This window comes from Sturnira hondurensis, unplaced genomic scaffold (assembly GCF_014824575.4).
Source record: "Sturnira hondurensis isolate 20B ecotype Veracruz unplaced genomic scaffold, ASM1482457v3 Scaffold0024152, whole genome shotgun sequence".
Lineage (NCBI taxonomy): Eukaryota > Metazoa > Chordata > Mammalia > Chiroptera > Phyllostomidae > Sturnira > Sturnira hondurensis.
The window spans coordinates 1,278,452-1,294,200 of record NW_028096783.1 but is presented as its reverse complement, the minus strand read 5'-3'; the positions used below and the strand labels follow the sequence as shown (position 1 = coordinate 1,294,200).

The window sequence follows — 15,749 nt, the reverse complement described above, 5'->3', positions numbered from 1 at the left end:
CAGCTATGACTTTTTCATTCATACAAGGGAATTGAACTGCCCTCTGAAGGTAATACGGAGCCACTTAAGAATGTTAAGCAGAACAGCGTGAGCTAGTGTTAGTTCCCCAGGACACAGGAGTCTGACACTCGTTCATTCTACAGATATCTACTGAGCACCTGCTATTGTTCTCTGCCCTGTGCTGCTCACAGTTTGGAAAATAATGGTCTAGAGACAGAAGATACATGCAGGTCCCTGGAAACCAAGTTAACAATCCAGGTGAAAAAATGACAAAGCTTGCACTAAGCTGGTGGTGGTGAGGCAGCCACCCCGTGGGGGTGCACAGGAGGGTTTATTGCTCAGTGGAGCTTCGTGTCCCTTCCGTGGTGTCTCCTGGGCATGAGCAAGTGGCAGGACTGGGGTACACTGGACAGTGTAGACTCTAGAGGACAATAATTGGCAGATAACAAAATGTGGCCTGGGGAAAGTGACTGGAATGCAGCGAGACATCAGAGTGCAAAGGGGGGAGAGTAGTGAAAGTGTTCAGGGGACGGATGATTCAAGACCCCTGTCCTCTGCGGGCCTGAGAGTGGGCATCCCCATCGGGTACAGCTGTGGTGTGCCTACATGCTCTGAGGATCAGACGTCACCCTGGAGGACCAAGCACAGCCACTCCTCCCCATTCTGAATCTGGTGGTAATACATTCCATGGGATTAAAGAGAACCTCGAGAGTTTTGCCTAGGGCATTACCTGGTTGCTTCAGAGGCATGATAATAAATAATCTCATGGGGGAAAAAAAGCTTCTCATAGTATAATCCTCATTGTGTTAGACATGGGGGCGTGGTGGGGAATGGAATCAAATGCCCCTATTTCTAGCCCTGGAACAGGATATCTAGAATCTCTTCAGTGGCAGCCAGAAACAACAGCCTGACACCCCTGTGAAGGAGTGAACAGAGTACGTTGCCACACCAGCCCCCCACCCACCCCCCACCCCGGCCTCCCCCACCCAGGCCCAGAGCCCTCAGGGAGAACTTCCTCCCGAACCCTGAAGTGGAGGCCTGACCCAGGCAGGGACTCAGAGCGGGGCAAGGCTTCATGGAAGTACACACTGGATGGCGAAATTAGTGCGAAGAGAAAATCACCTTTGATTGGAGGGTTGGGATAAAAATCTCTCCAATATGTAAACGAAGTAGTTGTGTCGCCAGTGGAAGTGGATCTCTTTCATGGGCTCTAGAAAAAATCAGCTCATGGATGCACACTCCACGATGGTGGTCTGGCAAGATTTGTTGGGGTAGAAGGCAGCCCCTGTGTCTGTGGCTGTGCTGGGCATCCAGGCTCCTGCCTGGGGGCTGCATGTGGAGTTTTCAAGGCCATTGGACACGTGGCTGCTGGGAGCACATGGTTACGGAGAAAGAACATGGGAGTGCGTGGGGTGATTGTGGGTCACCAAGAAAGAGAGCTCTTCTTTGTTCCCTGGGGCTTGGGGAGGCCCAGGAGCTTCTTCAAAACAACCAATCAACTTCCCAAGCTTTCTAGGCTGGGTCCAACCCTTAACCAGTCGATCCCTTTCCCAGGTTAGACTAACGGGCCTCTATGGTCAGCACCTCTCCCTGTACCATTTTGACTTCTGTTGAGCATAAACCCACCTCCCTCAGCTCCCTCCAAAATCCTGTATTGGAGGAGGGAACAGAGGGGAGTTCATCTTTGGCGGGGCAGTGCTGTGACTCCCTGGAGAGTGAGAAGCTATAGCTTTCTGGTGAAGCCAACAGGCTTATGCTTCCTGGTTGATTATGCTGAACAAATGTCCAGTTCCCTTTGCTCCCTTCCTTGTTAACGATCAGCCATCTACAGTAACAGTTGGAGTGTCTGGAAGGCACATGCCTGGGGCACCCCAGCACTGCAGGAACCTCTATGCAGGTGATTAGGGTCCCTCACCCCCAAGCGTGTCACCCTCGGCCTCACAGTGCAGCGGTTGCCACTGGGCTTGGCTCTAAGACAGGTCAGACAGCGCATGTGTCTTGATGCTCATCTGTGCCCTCAGCCTGGAAGCACAGATTAGGAAAAGTTTCTCCTGATCCGGAAATATTCACCAGGACAAGCAGAGGGGAAAAAAACCCCTGGTTTGTTTGATCTCACCACAGGATTCCTTGCTGCAAGCGTCTGTGGAGTGTTGTTTACCCTGGTTGTTCCTGACCCCTGTTCCCTGGTATCTGTCAGGAGCCCTGGGCCAAGCCCTGCTTCTCCAACCCCCCAGAGAGAGAACTGCAGCTGCCACCCTGATAGAGGAATCTGGCATTCAGGGTCCTAGGATCTCAGCCTCGAGGAAGAAAACCCCGTGTCAGACTTCTACTGCGGGCATGTCATTGTCCATCCCTAGGGTTAGGGTTAGGGTTAGGGTTAGGGTTAGAGGGTTAGGGTTAGAGGGTTAGGGTTAGGGTTAGAGGGTTAGGGTTGGGGTTGGGGTTAGGGTTAGGGGTTAGGGGTTAGGGTTAGGGTTAGGGTTGGGGTTAGGGTTAGGGGTTAGGGGTTAGGGTTAGGGCTAGGGTTAGGGCTAGGGTTAGGGTTAGGGCTAGGGTTAGGGTTAGGGCTAGGGCTAGGGTTAGGGTTAGGGTTAGGGTTAGAGTGGCTGTGGCTGTGTGGTGCTGTGTTTCCCCGTGCACTGGTGAGCAGACAGACCCTGCTGACAGTGAAGCAAAGGGGACACTTTAACTTCTCCCCCAGCAGAGGTGAGTGATTCTTTCTTTCACCGATGGCCTGCACGTCGCATTTACTACAAACACACACACACACACACACACACACACACACACACACGATCTAGGACATGAACACCCACCCTCCTTTGGCTGAAATATGAAAGGTCTGCTAAGTTGCTTGTTAAAAAGACCTTTCTCTAGGACAGTGGTCCCTCCCACGAAGGACTGATTTTGTGGAAGACAATTTTTCCGTGGATGGGGTTGGAAGGAGGATGGTTTTGGGATGATTCAAGTGCATTACAGTTACTGTGGACATTATTTCTATCATTATTACATTGTGACATATAATGAAGTAGTTATACAACTCACCATAATGCAGAGTCAGGAGGAAGCCCTGAGTCGGTGCCCTGAGCTTGTTTCCTGCAACTAGACGGTCCCATCTGGGGGTGACAGGGACAGCGGCACCGGAGTGTGTTGCTTATGTCCAGTCTAGTCCATAGCCTCGTTTGGGCTGCTGTTGCTGCAGAAAACCTGCTTCCCACAGACAGGACGTGGGAAACGGAAGCAGACTTTTCGGTGCTTTGGTGGCAGTCTCAGGATATTCCACCTTGACTTTATTTATTTATTTTTTCTCTGCCTGCAACAATCTTTTATTTTCTTTGCTTTAAGGCTACTTAAAATCTGCACGAAGACAAGGCCATTAATTCCCCTACTAAGCATGCCCCTGTCCACAAGGCCAAGGTCTCCATCAGATTCGCAGTGAGCGTGTGCTATGTCACATTCTATCCTGCAGAAGCATTTTCTTGTGAATCTGTGGGAAATTCTTTTTTTTTAAATAATTTTTTAAGATTTTATTTATTTATTTATTTTTAGAGGGGAAGGAGAGAGGGAAACATTAATGTATGGTTGCCTTTTGTGCATCCCCTGCTGGTAGTTAGCCTGCAAGGAACCGGTTTGCAACCTAGGCATGTGCCCTGACTGGGAATCGAACCGCAATCGTCTGGTTCGCAGGCCCGCACTCAATCCACTGAGCTACGCCAGCCAGGGCCTTGTGGGAAATTCTTTCTGGAAATATCAGCTCCTCACAAACTGCCTTCCTGACCATTAATTTCTGTGCTACTTCGCTGGGGTCCGTGAAGAAGGGAGGCGGAGCACGCATTAAATTAGCAATTTTGCTCTCTCTTGATGCATATCTCACAACATGCAGGGCTTGTCAGCCTCTGGTAAAGTCTCGTGTCATTCATTCTGATAAGCACCCCGTCAATTCTCAAAATGAAAAAGAAAAACCTGCAACCGTAGGAAAAAGCTGGAAGACGTTACTCTGATCTTCGCCCTTAGACCTGAAACTCTGTGATTGTGGAGTCCATCTCAGACAGGAGAGCTCCTTCAAAAAGTCGAATCTGTTCTCTGGCTGCCAGTTTCTCTGTATTTATATGATGTGTTGTAGGCACCACCTTTAACTTGAGTGATGCTCCAAGTGACGCTCCCTTATAACCTGTTGTATAGGTTCCATCTGTGGTTTAATAACCTCCTTAGAGTGTTCACCCTCCATCCTGCTCTCCTGCCGCTCTTCTGCACAGGCTGCTTCGAGCATTCCTCAGTAGTTGTTTACACATTTTACAGCATCTGTAGCATTGAACTCAATCCCAAAGCAAGAACAGTTCCGGGTTCTTAAAACATTTCCAGCCCTGGCTGGTGTGGCTCAGTGGACTGAGCACTGGCCTGTGAACTGAAGGGTCACTGGTTCAATTCCCAGTCAGGGCACATGCCTGGGTTGTGGGCCAGGTCTCTCCTTGGGGCGTGCAAGAGGCAACCAAGTGATGTCTCTCATGTACATTGATCTTTCTCTCTCTTTCTCCTTCCCTTTCCCTCTCTCTGAAAATAAATAAATAAAATCTTAAAAAAATATTTGTCTCCAAACATCATTTCAGAGAGGGATCGCATATGCAATTCATCAGCTAACTTCTCCACATCCTCTGACTCCATGATGTGTGTCCTGGTAGATGTGCGTCTTGGTAGCCCACAGCTTCCAGAGCCCAAAGGAGAAGTCCCTTGGTGGCTGCTCTGGAAGTCGTTCATCATCATGGCTGAGGTGGGACCGGTGTAGGCCGCGTGGAACAGGCTAAAGTGGCGTTGGTAGAGGACACTGGTTCCCCTACCTTGCTGTGGCCCGTCCCCTCTCCCACTCCCTGCCTTGACTTTAATCTGCTAACCTCCTGCTATGAGGCCCAGTTGGGGACCTCTGATCTAGGAAGCCACTTAAAGCCGAAACTCTGGCATTAATATTGATAGGGGAAACCAAGAGTTAATGATTTTAGCTGTAGTTATAGTTGATAGGCTTAAGTGATTCATGCATGTGGAAAGTTGTTTATCCAAGAACCATAATACAGGACCTGTGTGACTCCAGGACATCCACAAGCAATTAAACCTTCATGCCCCAAGGGGTCTGCAAGTGATGAGTGGGTATCTTAGCCATTGTGTTCCAGGGAGGGGATGTCCATGCTGTAGATAAAGAATTGTCGATCAGCAGATAGAGAAGTACTAGGAAATTGCCACCAGACTGCAACTCTGATTAACCTTTTTTCCAAACCCCTTACCTACCCTTCCTTCTGCTTATAAAAAGGTTGGCTCGAGATGAGATGTTAAGATGGTTTTGGGGGGTACATAACCCATCGTCTTCTCAGTTCTCCGGCCATCTGAATAAAGCACCCATAAAGATTTTTAAAAAGATTTTATTTATTTATTTATTTTTGCAGAGAGGGGAAAGGATCAAAAGAGGGAGAGAAACATCATGTGTGGTGTGGTTGTCTCTCACATACCCCTCACCAGAGACTTGACCTGCAACCCAGGCATGTGCCCTGACGGGGAATCAAACCTGTGACCTTTTGTTTCGCAGGCCGGCACTCAATCCACTGAGCCACATGAGGCAGGGCTGCCCATAGAGATTTAATCCCTGTTTGTACTTACTGGCTCTGGTAGAGACGGGCAGCATAAATGCCAACTTTTCTGGTTTCAGTATGACCACGTTCAATGGAACCACTATGGAGTAGAGAAATACGCAAATACGTGGAACTGCCAACCTTCCCTTCCTTCTATAGCACAAGCCACACATCCTGCTGGAGTGGATGGAGGTGTAGTCAGCCACTGTTTTCTTAGATTGGGGGGTGGGCCCTCTTATTTAAATAAAGTGAAAGAAATAGTTTTAAGAGAAAGAGCAGAGGATGATGGTTGGGAGGACGTGTGAGAGAATGGAGTTGGAAATACTTCCGGGAAAGCCGGACTCCAGGGAGAGGACAGGGAGCAGCAGGACCCTTGAGGAGCCCCGAGGCGGGGCGGGACTGTGGCAGGTCAGAGAGTCTCCCGAGAACTCCCTGCTCTCAGCGGCGAGGGCCGACTTCCAGCGTGTGAGACGGCAGTGAAAGACCAGAAGCCACAGCCCCGTCACTTTTAAAGAATATAGTCACACCAAGAAAATAAACACACCCTGATGTGAAACTCCTCTGTGTTTCTCATTCCCTCTGACACATTTGCAGGCTGAAGGTCCTGCTTTTTTTAATCAGGACTCTCCAGGAATATTGTAACGGTTTTGTCTGAACTGAACTAAAAGACTAGGAAAGGGAAGGGGCACAGGCAATTGTCAATGTGAGAAACATCCAAACCTGCAAAAGTTTTTTAAGAGTTTGTTTGAGCCAAAATGATGACAATTGCTGGAAAGCACAATCTCAAGAGATTGAGAAAGTGCTCCAGAAAGCGGCAATTTTCTTTCTTATTTTATATATCAGAATCAAAGAAAAAGGCGTGAGAGGCTTACATAGAATCCATCGGTGATAGACTGGGGAGGTGGGAGAAAGCAGAGCGGGAAATCTCTGATTGGGTAGAAAGTAAAACGATAGGCATACTTCTTGTACACAGCGGGTACGGGATAGCTAACAGTTAACCATGAACATGATAACGGTAACAGTGAGGGGACTTGGGTCCCTGCTCGGGTGCAGTGGTTGGGTGACTGTGCTTTGAGGGGTGGTGGTGGGGAAATTACTCCGATATTACATAGGCGTTTCTTCAGGTGTGTTTTCCTATATACAAAAAGACAATAGACAGGCTCAGATTAGGTGCAGATTGACCTATGATAGGGAAAAGCACCACACTAGGACAAGACTACCCACCAGAACAGTTTTTACTTAGGAAGTTTTCACTTCAGACCATCCTGTGTGGTTACATTGGTTGCTGAGTTTGTGAAGCCACCACACAGGCCTCCCTGAGCTTGTCAGGTTTACTGTGTGGGTTCCGTTTTGTCCACACAACAAACACATACTGTTCCAGCCATTTATCAGGTGTGATTTTCACATGACCATGTTGGGTGGGTGTTGTTATCCCTGTTCCACAGGCAAGGAATTGAAGGCTTAGAGAGGTTAAGTAACTTCCCCACATTTATAAAAACTGAGAGTTTGGATCATGGTCCGTCAGACTTCAGAGCCCACATTCCCCTTCTGGGACTGCTGCATCCGGGCCTTCTCCAGTCTGCTCTGAGGGGGGACTCACGGGGAGAACCTCACTCTTCCTTTGCCATTTGATTTGCTCTTTATGCTGGTATTGAAAAAGACTGCAAATGTTTGTGTTCAAGTTTAGCACAAGCATGTTTAGTTCCTTGAGTTCTTCTAAGAAACGTGTCCCTCCTTAGTAAGCCGCAAGTTAGAAATGAGCATACTGGGCCGTGGCTGGGTAGCTCAGTTGGTTCCAGCATCGTCCCCTTTGCCAAGGTTGTGGGCTCAATCTCCACTCAGGGCACATACAGGAAGCAACTAATGAATGCATAAATGAGTGGCAAACAAGTTGATATTTCTCTCTTCTGCTAGCTCTCTAAAAATCAATACTTTTTAAAAGCAGTTTGAAAAAGAAATAAGCAGATTCAGGGGGATGGAATGATGATGGAAGCATGGACTCCACAGCCCACTCACAGAGTGCTCACAGAGCTCTGATTCCCTTCTGAACAGGCTCTCCCAGAGGCTTGCCAGGAACAGCAAAGTCATAAGGAGGAGCAGACCACTGGAACACCCAGCATCCTATCCTGTCCTGCTGCGTTAGTGGTGGGGCTCCATTCCAGAGTCGTGTCTCTCAGATACAGGTCATGGCTTGCAGACTCCCTACGTGGAGGATTATCAATGTCTCACAATGAAGTACCTGCCTCCACTCTTAGAGAAACCTCTACTCCTTATAGGATATGCATGGAGTCGCTTTGTGATCTTGTTTGGACTTTTGAAAGATTTCCTAGTGGAGAAGACATTTTAATAGGCAGAACTGTTCCACAGTACAAGCACAAGAAATCCAGCAGAAGAAAAGAGGCACAATTTCTTAAGACTGTACTGTGTCTGCAGTCAGAAACCGTCTTATATTCCTCAGGTAACCAAAATGGTTCCTTCAGTTAGGCAAATAACCCCTGGCTGTATAACCAGGCGCTGAAGAAAATAGCAGAGGAAAGAGAGAGCAGAAGGAAAAATAGCCAGTGGGCCTAAAAAGAATTTTTCTCTTTTAATTTCTTTATTATGTGTTTGATGAAGGGAGACTACCACCATAAAATAATTTTCATATACTGTTACTTGTGACTTTGAATTATGATAAACCAGAATAGAAAGAAGCTTTAGAAAGTGAAAAACAAGCCCTGGGTGGTGTGACTCAGTGGACTGAGTGCTGGCTTGTGAACCAAAGGGTCACTGGTTCCATTCCCAGACTGGGGCACATGCCTGGATTGCTGGACAGGTCTCCAGTAGGGGGCGCATGAGAGACAACCACACATTGATGTTTCTCTCCCTCTCTTTCTTCCTTGCTTCCCCTCTCCCTAAAAACAAATAAATCAAATCTTTAAAAAAAAGCAGGAATGGAAAAGCAGTAATTACCTACAAGGGAACTCCTGTAAGACTATCAGATGATTTCTCAAAAGAATCTTTGCATCCTATAATGGGTTTGCAAGAAATATTCAAAGTCATGAAAAGCAAGGATCTACAAACAAAATTACTCTATTCAGCAATCTAGAATTGAGCTATCATTTAGATAGAATTCAGCTATCATTTAGAATCAAAGGACAGATAAAGAGCTTCCCAGACAAGAAAAAGATAAAGGAGTTCACCATCACCAAACCATTATTATATGAAATATTAAAGGGTTCTTTAGAAGAACACAAAAAATATGAACCATAAAATGGCAATAAATACATATCTATCAACAATTTAATCTAAAAAACAAATAAATAGGGGGCTTCTGGCCAAGATGGAGGCGTAGGTGGAAACACTGTGCCCCCTCCCACAACTAAATTTAAAGACAGCGAAGTTTTAGAAACAAAGATGCAGCCAAAATAGTGAAAATTGAACTGTACGGAAGTCCAACACGAACCACTCAGCCAGACCGGTAAGAGGGGCGGAGTCAGTGGCGGGGTCAGTGGCGGGGTCAGTGGCCGAGTGGAGTCGGGCAGGAAAGACTGTTCAGTCCGACCAACCCAGGAGTGGAGGCGGAGGTGGTTGGTGGATCTCAAGTTTGGGGTGGCAACAGGTGGACCCAGTGAAGGTGCAGGGTGGCTGGCTGACTGCGGTTGCACACTCACGTGCAGATAAACCAAGCAAAGGAATGAACAGTGAGACAGACTGCTCAGGCTAGGGCCCCAGCGATGGGAATTAGAGCCTGAAAGCACCAACTGGAAAGACTTTCTCAGGGTCGAGGGGCCAGGAGAGGCTCCAGGGCTCAGAGAGTTCGTTGGAGAGACCCACAGGGTCCTGGAGAGTACACGGGCCCACACACCCGGGAACCAGCACCAGAGGGGCCCAATTTGCTTGTGGGAAGCCGCAGAGGGGACAGAAATCTGAGAGAGAGCAGAGCAGAGCAAAATGCCATTTTTTTCCCTCTCTGACCCCACCCCCACATACAGTGTCACAACCCAGCATCTGGGTTGCCCGGCCCTGTTGAACACCTAAGTCTCTGCCCCTCAAACATAACAGGTGCGAATAGACCAAACATTATGACTCAAGAACAGCTCAAAGCTCCAGAGCCAATAACTCTAAGTGACCAAGAAACAGCCAGCCTTTCAGATGCACAGTTCAAAATACTGGTGATCAGGATGCTCACAGAACTGGTTGATTTTAGCCACAAATTAGAGGAACATAAGAAAGCTAAACTGATTGAAATGAAGAGAAATGCAGAGGAAACCAATAGTGATGGAAAGGAAACTGGGACTCACATCAAGGGAGTGGACCAGAAGGAAGAAAGAAACAACCAAACAGAAAAGAAGGAAGAAACAAGAATTCAGAAAAATGAGGAGAGGCTTAGGAACCTCCAGGACATCTTTAAATGTTCCAACATCCAAATTATAGAGGTACCAGAAGGGGAAGAGGAATAGGCACAAGTGGAAAATTTATTTGAACAAATAATAAAGGAGAACTTCCCCAGTCTGGCAAAGGAAATAGACTTCCAGGAAGTCCAGGAAGCTCAGAGAGTCCCAAAGAAGGTGGACCCAAGAAGGAACACACCAAGGCACATCATAATTACATTAGCCAAGATTAAAATGAAGGAGAGAATCCTAGAAGCAGCAAGAGATAAGGGGATAGCCACCTACAAAGGAATTCCCATCAGACTGTCAGCAGATTTCTCAAAAGAGACTTTACAGGCAAGAAGGGGCTGAAAAGGAGTATTCCAAGTCATGAAATCCAAAGACCTACAGCCAAGATTGCTCTATCCAGCTAAGTGTTCATTGAGAATGGAAGGGCAGATAAAGCGCTTCTCAGATAAGGTCAAGTTCAAGGAGTTCATCATCACCAAGCCCTTATTATAAGAAATGTTAAAGGGACTAATCTAAGAAAAAGAAGATAAAAATATGAACAGTGAAAAGACATCAAACTCACAGTTACTAACAACCACACCTAAAACAAAAGCAAACCAAGAGGACAGCTAGATCAGGAGCAGAACCATAGAAATGGAAATCACATGGAGGGTTAGCAACAGGGGAGTGGGAGGAGGAGAAGGGGGGAGAAGGTACAGAGAATAAGTAGCATAGACGGTAGGTAGAAAATAGACAGTGGGCAGGGCAGGAATACTACGGGAAATACAGAATCTAAAGAACTTGTGACACATGGACATGAACAAAAGGGGGGGAATGGTAGGGGAGGGGTATGCAGGATTGAGGGGAGTGAAGGGGGGGAATGGGACAACTGTAATGGCATAATCAATAAAATATATTTAAAAAACAAATAAATAAACAGGACAGAAACAGAATAATAAATACAGAGAACAGTTTGGACGGGGGTTGGGTGGATACATGAAAAAGGTGTAGGGATTAAGAAGTACAAATTGGTAGTTACAGGATGGTTATGGGGCTGTAAGTACAGCATAGGTCATAGAGTAGCCAAAGAACATACATGCATGACCCATGGACATGGACAACAGTGTGGGGATCGCCTGAGGGAGTGGTGGGTGCTGGGTGGAGAGGGACAAAGGGGGAGAATTTGGGACAACTGTAATGGCATAAAAAGTCAAATATAATTAAAATAAGTAAAAGCAATCCTTAGCGACCAAATAAAAAGACTTATAAAGAAAATTATGTAATTATTGAATTTGAAACATGAATTTGGCAACAACCTCGATTTATTTCATGTTTCTTGATATTTGTATATTTATAAATTTAAATATAATATATATGATTTATTATATATGTACATTATACACACACTGTTCTACTTTCTAAAAAACAAAAACACCAAAATAAATTTAGGGTGGCTGTATGAAAAATTAAAGTTCTTTAGTTATATATTAAAACATAATTGTTGGAAATTAACACACTTTACTAATCGCTATCTTCGAATCCTGTTTTTACTATTATTTCCTGGAACATTAGAGGTGTACTTTCTCTATTAGATATAATACGAGCTATTTCAAAATTTTCCATAGTATCGAACAATGCTAAAAACCACCTACATCCACCTGTAACTAAATGGTTCCTTCAGTTAGGCAAATGCTTCTGCTGGTTTTCTGCAGAAGAAACTATAGCTGTATCATCAGTTTTGATGTACCATGGAAACAAATTTTGCTTGTTTTAGGAAGATGTCACTTCTATGTACTGTAAAAGGTATGTGTGGACTATGTTTTATATTGAGTTTGGAGCTTTTTTCTTTTATCAGATTTGGAATTCTTGCACCCAAGAAAGGTGCAAGCAATAATGCTTCCAAGATAACTGGGTTGCTTCCTTATTGGTAGAACGAGAAACCCTTTATTTTACAGTTTTTAATTGAGTGTTCCTTCTCTGATCTGTAGTGATGCATTCATTCTATAGCTATGGAAACATCCCACCTCACTCTTGAACACCCTCCTCCCACTCAATACATTGAAACAGACGCTATGGGCCCAGGTCCAGGGCATCCCTGCATCCAGTATAACTAGATTTCAGCTTCCTTTGTTACCATGGTGACTGCTCGGCCGGCCTGGTGGTCGCTATGGTAACTAGGGGCGGGTAGCAGGGTCTCCGCAAGCTGGGCGCATGCGCGCGGGAAAGCCTAGCTGCGCCGCAAACCCGCTGCTTCTGAGCTTTCCGAGACATGGCGCTGAGGCTGCAGCGGCGGGGATTCCAGCTCTGCGCCCGGCTGCCCGACTTCTTCCTGATGCTGCTTTTCAAGGGTGAGTGTGAGTGTCCACCTCTGGGAGACAGGAGTCGGTGCGACGGGAGCGGAGCGGCCAGCAGCGGCTGGATCCCGTCCAGGTGGGAGTAGCGGTCCCAGCGTCCAGGGCTCCGGGGACTCCTGGGCTCCGGTGCTCCGGGTTCTCGGCCGCCAGAGCGCTCGTGACCGGGGAGAGGATTCGGATCCGGGCCTGGAGGTGGGGTCCGGGCGGATAGGCACGGGGTGCGGGGGCCCGTGGGAGGCCCGTGGGGTCCCGGGCAGCCCGTTGCGGGTGGTGGACTAGACCCGGGCAGTTGGCATGGCTTCTGGAAAGACAGTGGCCGCTTGGGCGTGGGCGCGGGAAATTGCTGGAAGACACTGGAGCGAGCGGCGTGCGTGGAAGTGGATAGTGAGCGGCTTTCTGAAGGGTCAGCGGATGCACAACTCCGTCGCCTGTCTGGATTCTTAGTCACGCTCTCTGGGGATCATTTGTCCCTTGCTGTAAACAAAGGGACTCAATTTGGCAAGCCTAACTTTCCTTTCATGTAAATAAAATGCCACCAATCTCACTCAAGTACTTTTTGCTGGTCTCCAGTTTGATCAGGAGACCCCGCAGGCCCTTACCCTGGGCTTTAGCATCTGGGCGGTTTTGGTCGGGACACACCGATCAAGTTGGGAGTTTTGGTTTGTCTTTTCCACTGTCTGAAATTGCCATTACCTTCGTGTGTCCCGGGATGATTGGACAGAAGGACTGCAATAGCCTCTGATTACTGAGCGCATACTGTATACTGGGCACTTTGAACAATATCTTACTTAGTGTTTACAGCAACTTTGTGTCCATTTTCACGAAAGAGGACTAAGACCTAAGCCAAGGCTCTTTTCAAAGGCTACATTCCAAGCGAGGAGACAAGATGCCAGCCCACCTCCATCTAAAGCAGGATACCACACTTCTTCTTTCCCTAGCCGCTCAGTTCCTAGGTCATTTTGTTGTTTGGCTTGTTCGCCATTGCCATCGCATGATGTTTTCCAGAATATACAAATTAAAACACGAAGTGCCTGTTGGGGAGTGGGGGTGGAAGGACACGGAGAACAAAGCACTGCCTGTGTTTGATGGCCGCTCCCGTGGGTGTTGGTAATGATGGCAGTCAGAAGTGCGACTGTGGGGCAGAAGCGTAAAAACAGGGCTCTGGGATGAAGCATGCATTTCAGGGTGTAAATATTGACCCTGTACTTTGCCTGAAAGTGATTTCCAGAAACATATGTGGTTGAGTGACATAAGTGGCCCAAGGCTAGCCAGGGGACAAGGGTGTCAGGAATGTCCAGCCCCCGGCTTTGCTGGTCACACTGACACTGTCCTATTCACAGACTGGAACAACTCCCTATTGTTGTGGAGGTCTATTCACATGAAAGTTTGCAGTTTTTATTTCAGGGACATTTGGCGATTTATTTCAGGAATGAGGTTCTGTTGTGTTTGGTGGTTTGTTAACAAAATGAGAAGATGCTGAGGACTTCACACCCCCTTTTATTCAGCTCTCCTGAGGAGCTCCCTGCGTGGCTTTCTGGACATTACGGGCCGAGGTTCACCTGGAGTGCACAGGAGAAAGAATCAGACTTTGTAAAGAGGACCAATGACAAAGAATCAAGGTGGTCAGAAGTGTCAACTCGCTCCGAAAGGACATAGATATTTTTTTAGCAGGGAGCTCTGTTCTCATTATTTCGTTTAGACTCTAAATATACTTGGAATAGCTTGAAACTTTATTTTTCCACAGGTCATGGCAGCCGGGTCTTTTTTATTTTTATAATTACTCTTTTTTTTGAAAGATTTTAAATTTGTTTATTTAAAAAATTTTAAAATTTATTTTAGAGAGAGGAAAAGGGAGGGAGAAAGAGAGGGAGAGAAACATCAGTGTGAGAGAGAAATATCAATCGGTTGCCTCTAGTATGCGCCCCAACTGGGGACCGAAGTCACACCTGGGGCGTGTGCCCTGACCCGGAATCCGACTGGTGACCTTTCACCTTGTAGGACAATGCCCAACCAACTGAGCCACACGGGTCAGGGCATGATTACTCTAATTGCTTTTGCTTTTCAGTATTTTCATGTAGCAAATGTTGGTTCCCAGTATAATACAAACATTCTTTGTTAGTTACCCTTTGCCAGGCTCTATTATAAGAATTTAGCTGTATTTGTTTAATGTTGGTAATCACTAAGAGGTAGTTACTATTATTTTTCCTATTTTGTCAATGAAGAAACAAGTACAGAGTCAGTAACTTTCTAAGAGTAATTTTATCTGGAAATCTTCAACCATTTGTGTTAATCCAACTTTGGGGTATTTGTATTATTCCACTTGACAGAGGAGTTCTTACTATGGATCAGTTTACCAAATAATCATATGTTCAAAGCTGTGTGGTTTGTATCTAAAATACTCTTTTATTGACTTGGTGACAGGTGCAGTTCACGTTTACAAATGTTATGCCCCTGTTATGTCCCCTGTCATTTTTAAATGATTATTACCGTGGAGCTTTCGAATCTTTTGATGTCCTAGAGAGAAGTGCTTCATTTAGAATTAAAACAGTAAGTAACAGTTTGTATTCTTGGGATAAGACAATGTGCTAAAACCTAACGAAGTTTGAAAATCAAAATTTCTGGGACATTTTCTTGAAAACTAAATTCTCAGTTTTCTATTTACATTTGTTTGGACTTTTGAAACATTTGAAAAAATAACCTATTCTTTTGTGTTGTTTTAATTCCTTTAAATGATCTGATAGATAACAGCCATGATTGGAATGCTTGTGTGTTTTCAGAAGAGCAAGGGACACCTGCCTGAAGCATGCAGTGCCTGAAGTCAGCTGTTCGCTCCCAGGCAACTTGTGGATTGGCATTTGTTCTTCAGTGCTTCAGGCTGAGAGACCGAATGGATAGCTGTTAGAAACACTTAGTCATAAGAAATTGTAGGGTTACATCCTGGTAGAATTACCATACGCCCAACTTGTAAGCTCTCTGCAACTTGCTCTGAAGACAGCCCAGTGGGTTTGGCTTAAATCGATACTTTTGAAGGAAACTAGATTTATGTTAAACACACTTTCTGAAATGGCCAAATGATGTTACTGAAGAAGCTATGAATTTAGTATATCCAACTAGCAGCTGTTAGAGATGTGATATTAGCAAATTCCTTCTCTATAAATTATTTGGATTTTTTCAAAGCACAAGTGGGGTAAAAAAAAAAAAAGAAAGTACCGTATGTGTGTGAATGAAGTCAGGATATATGGAGTCTGCTGAATAATAATACCCAAGTCAAGAAGTTGGATTCTCTCTATCTTGTTTTAAAAGACTTTATTTATTTTCTTTTAGAGAGAGGGGGAGGGAGAAGGAGAGGGAGAGAAACATCAGTGTGTGAGAGAGCCATCGATCGGTTGCCTCTCGCATGCTCCCATCCAGGGACCTGG

General features: G+C 46.0%; 1 protein-coding gene and 1 pseudogene across 1 annotated transcript in view; one reads left to right on the top strand and one right to left on the bottom strand.

Annotated features, from left to right (window-relative positions):
* Nucleotides 1-3,165: 3,165 nt before the first annotated feature.
* Nucleotides 3,166-4,677, bottom strand: LOC118981451 (TIP41-like protein; annotated as a pseudogene).
* Nucleotides 4,678-12,196: 7,519 nt separating this feature from the next.
* The window catches only part of JAM3 (junctional adhesion molecule 3), a 76,180-nt gene continuing 72,627 nt past the window's right edge, over nt 12,197-15,749 (top strand). Inside the window, exon 1 of the mRNA XM_037038323.1 lies at nt 12,197-12,324. Coding sequence (XP_036894218.1) covers nt 12,246-12,324 — 79 coding nt within the window. The 5' untranslated portion in view covers nt 12,197-12,245. The remainder of the gene's footprint in view (nt 12,325-15,749) is intronic.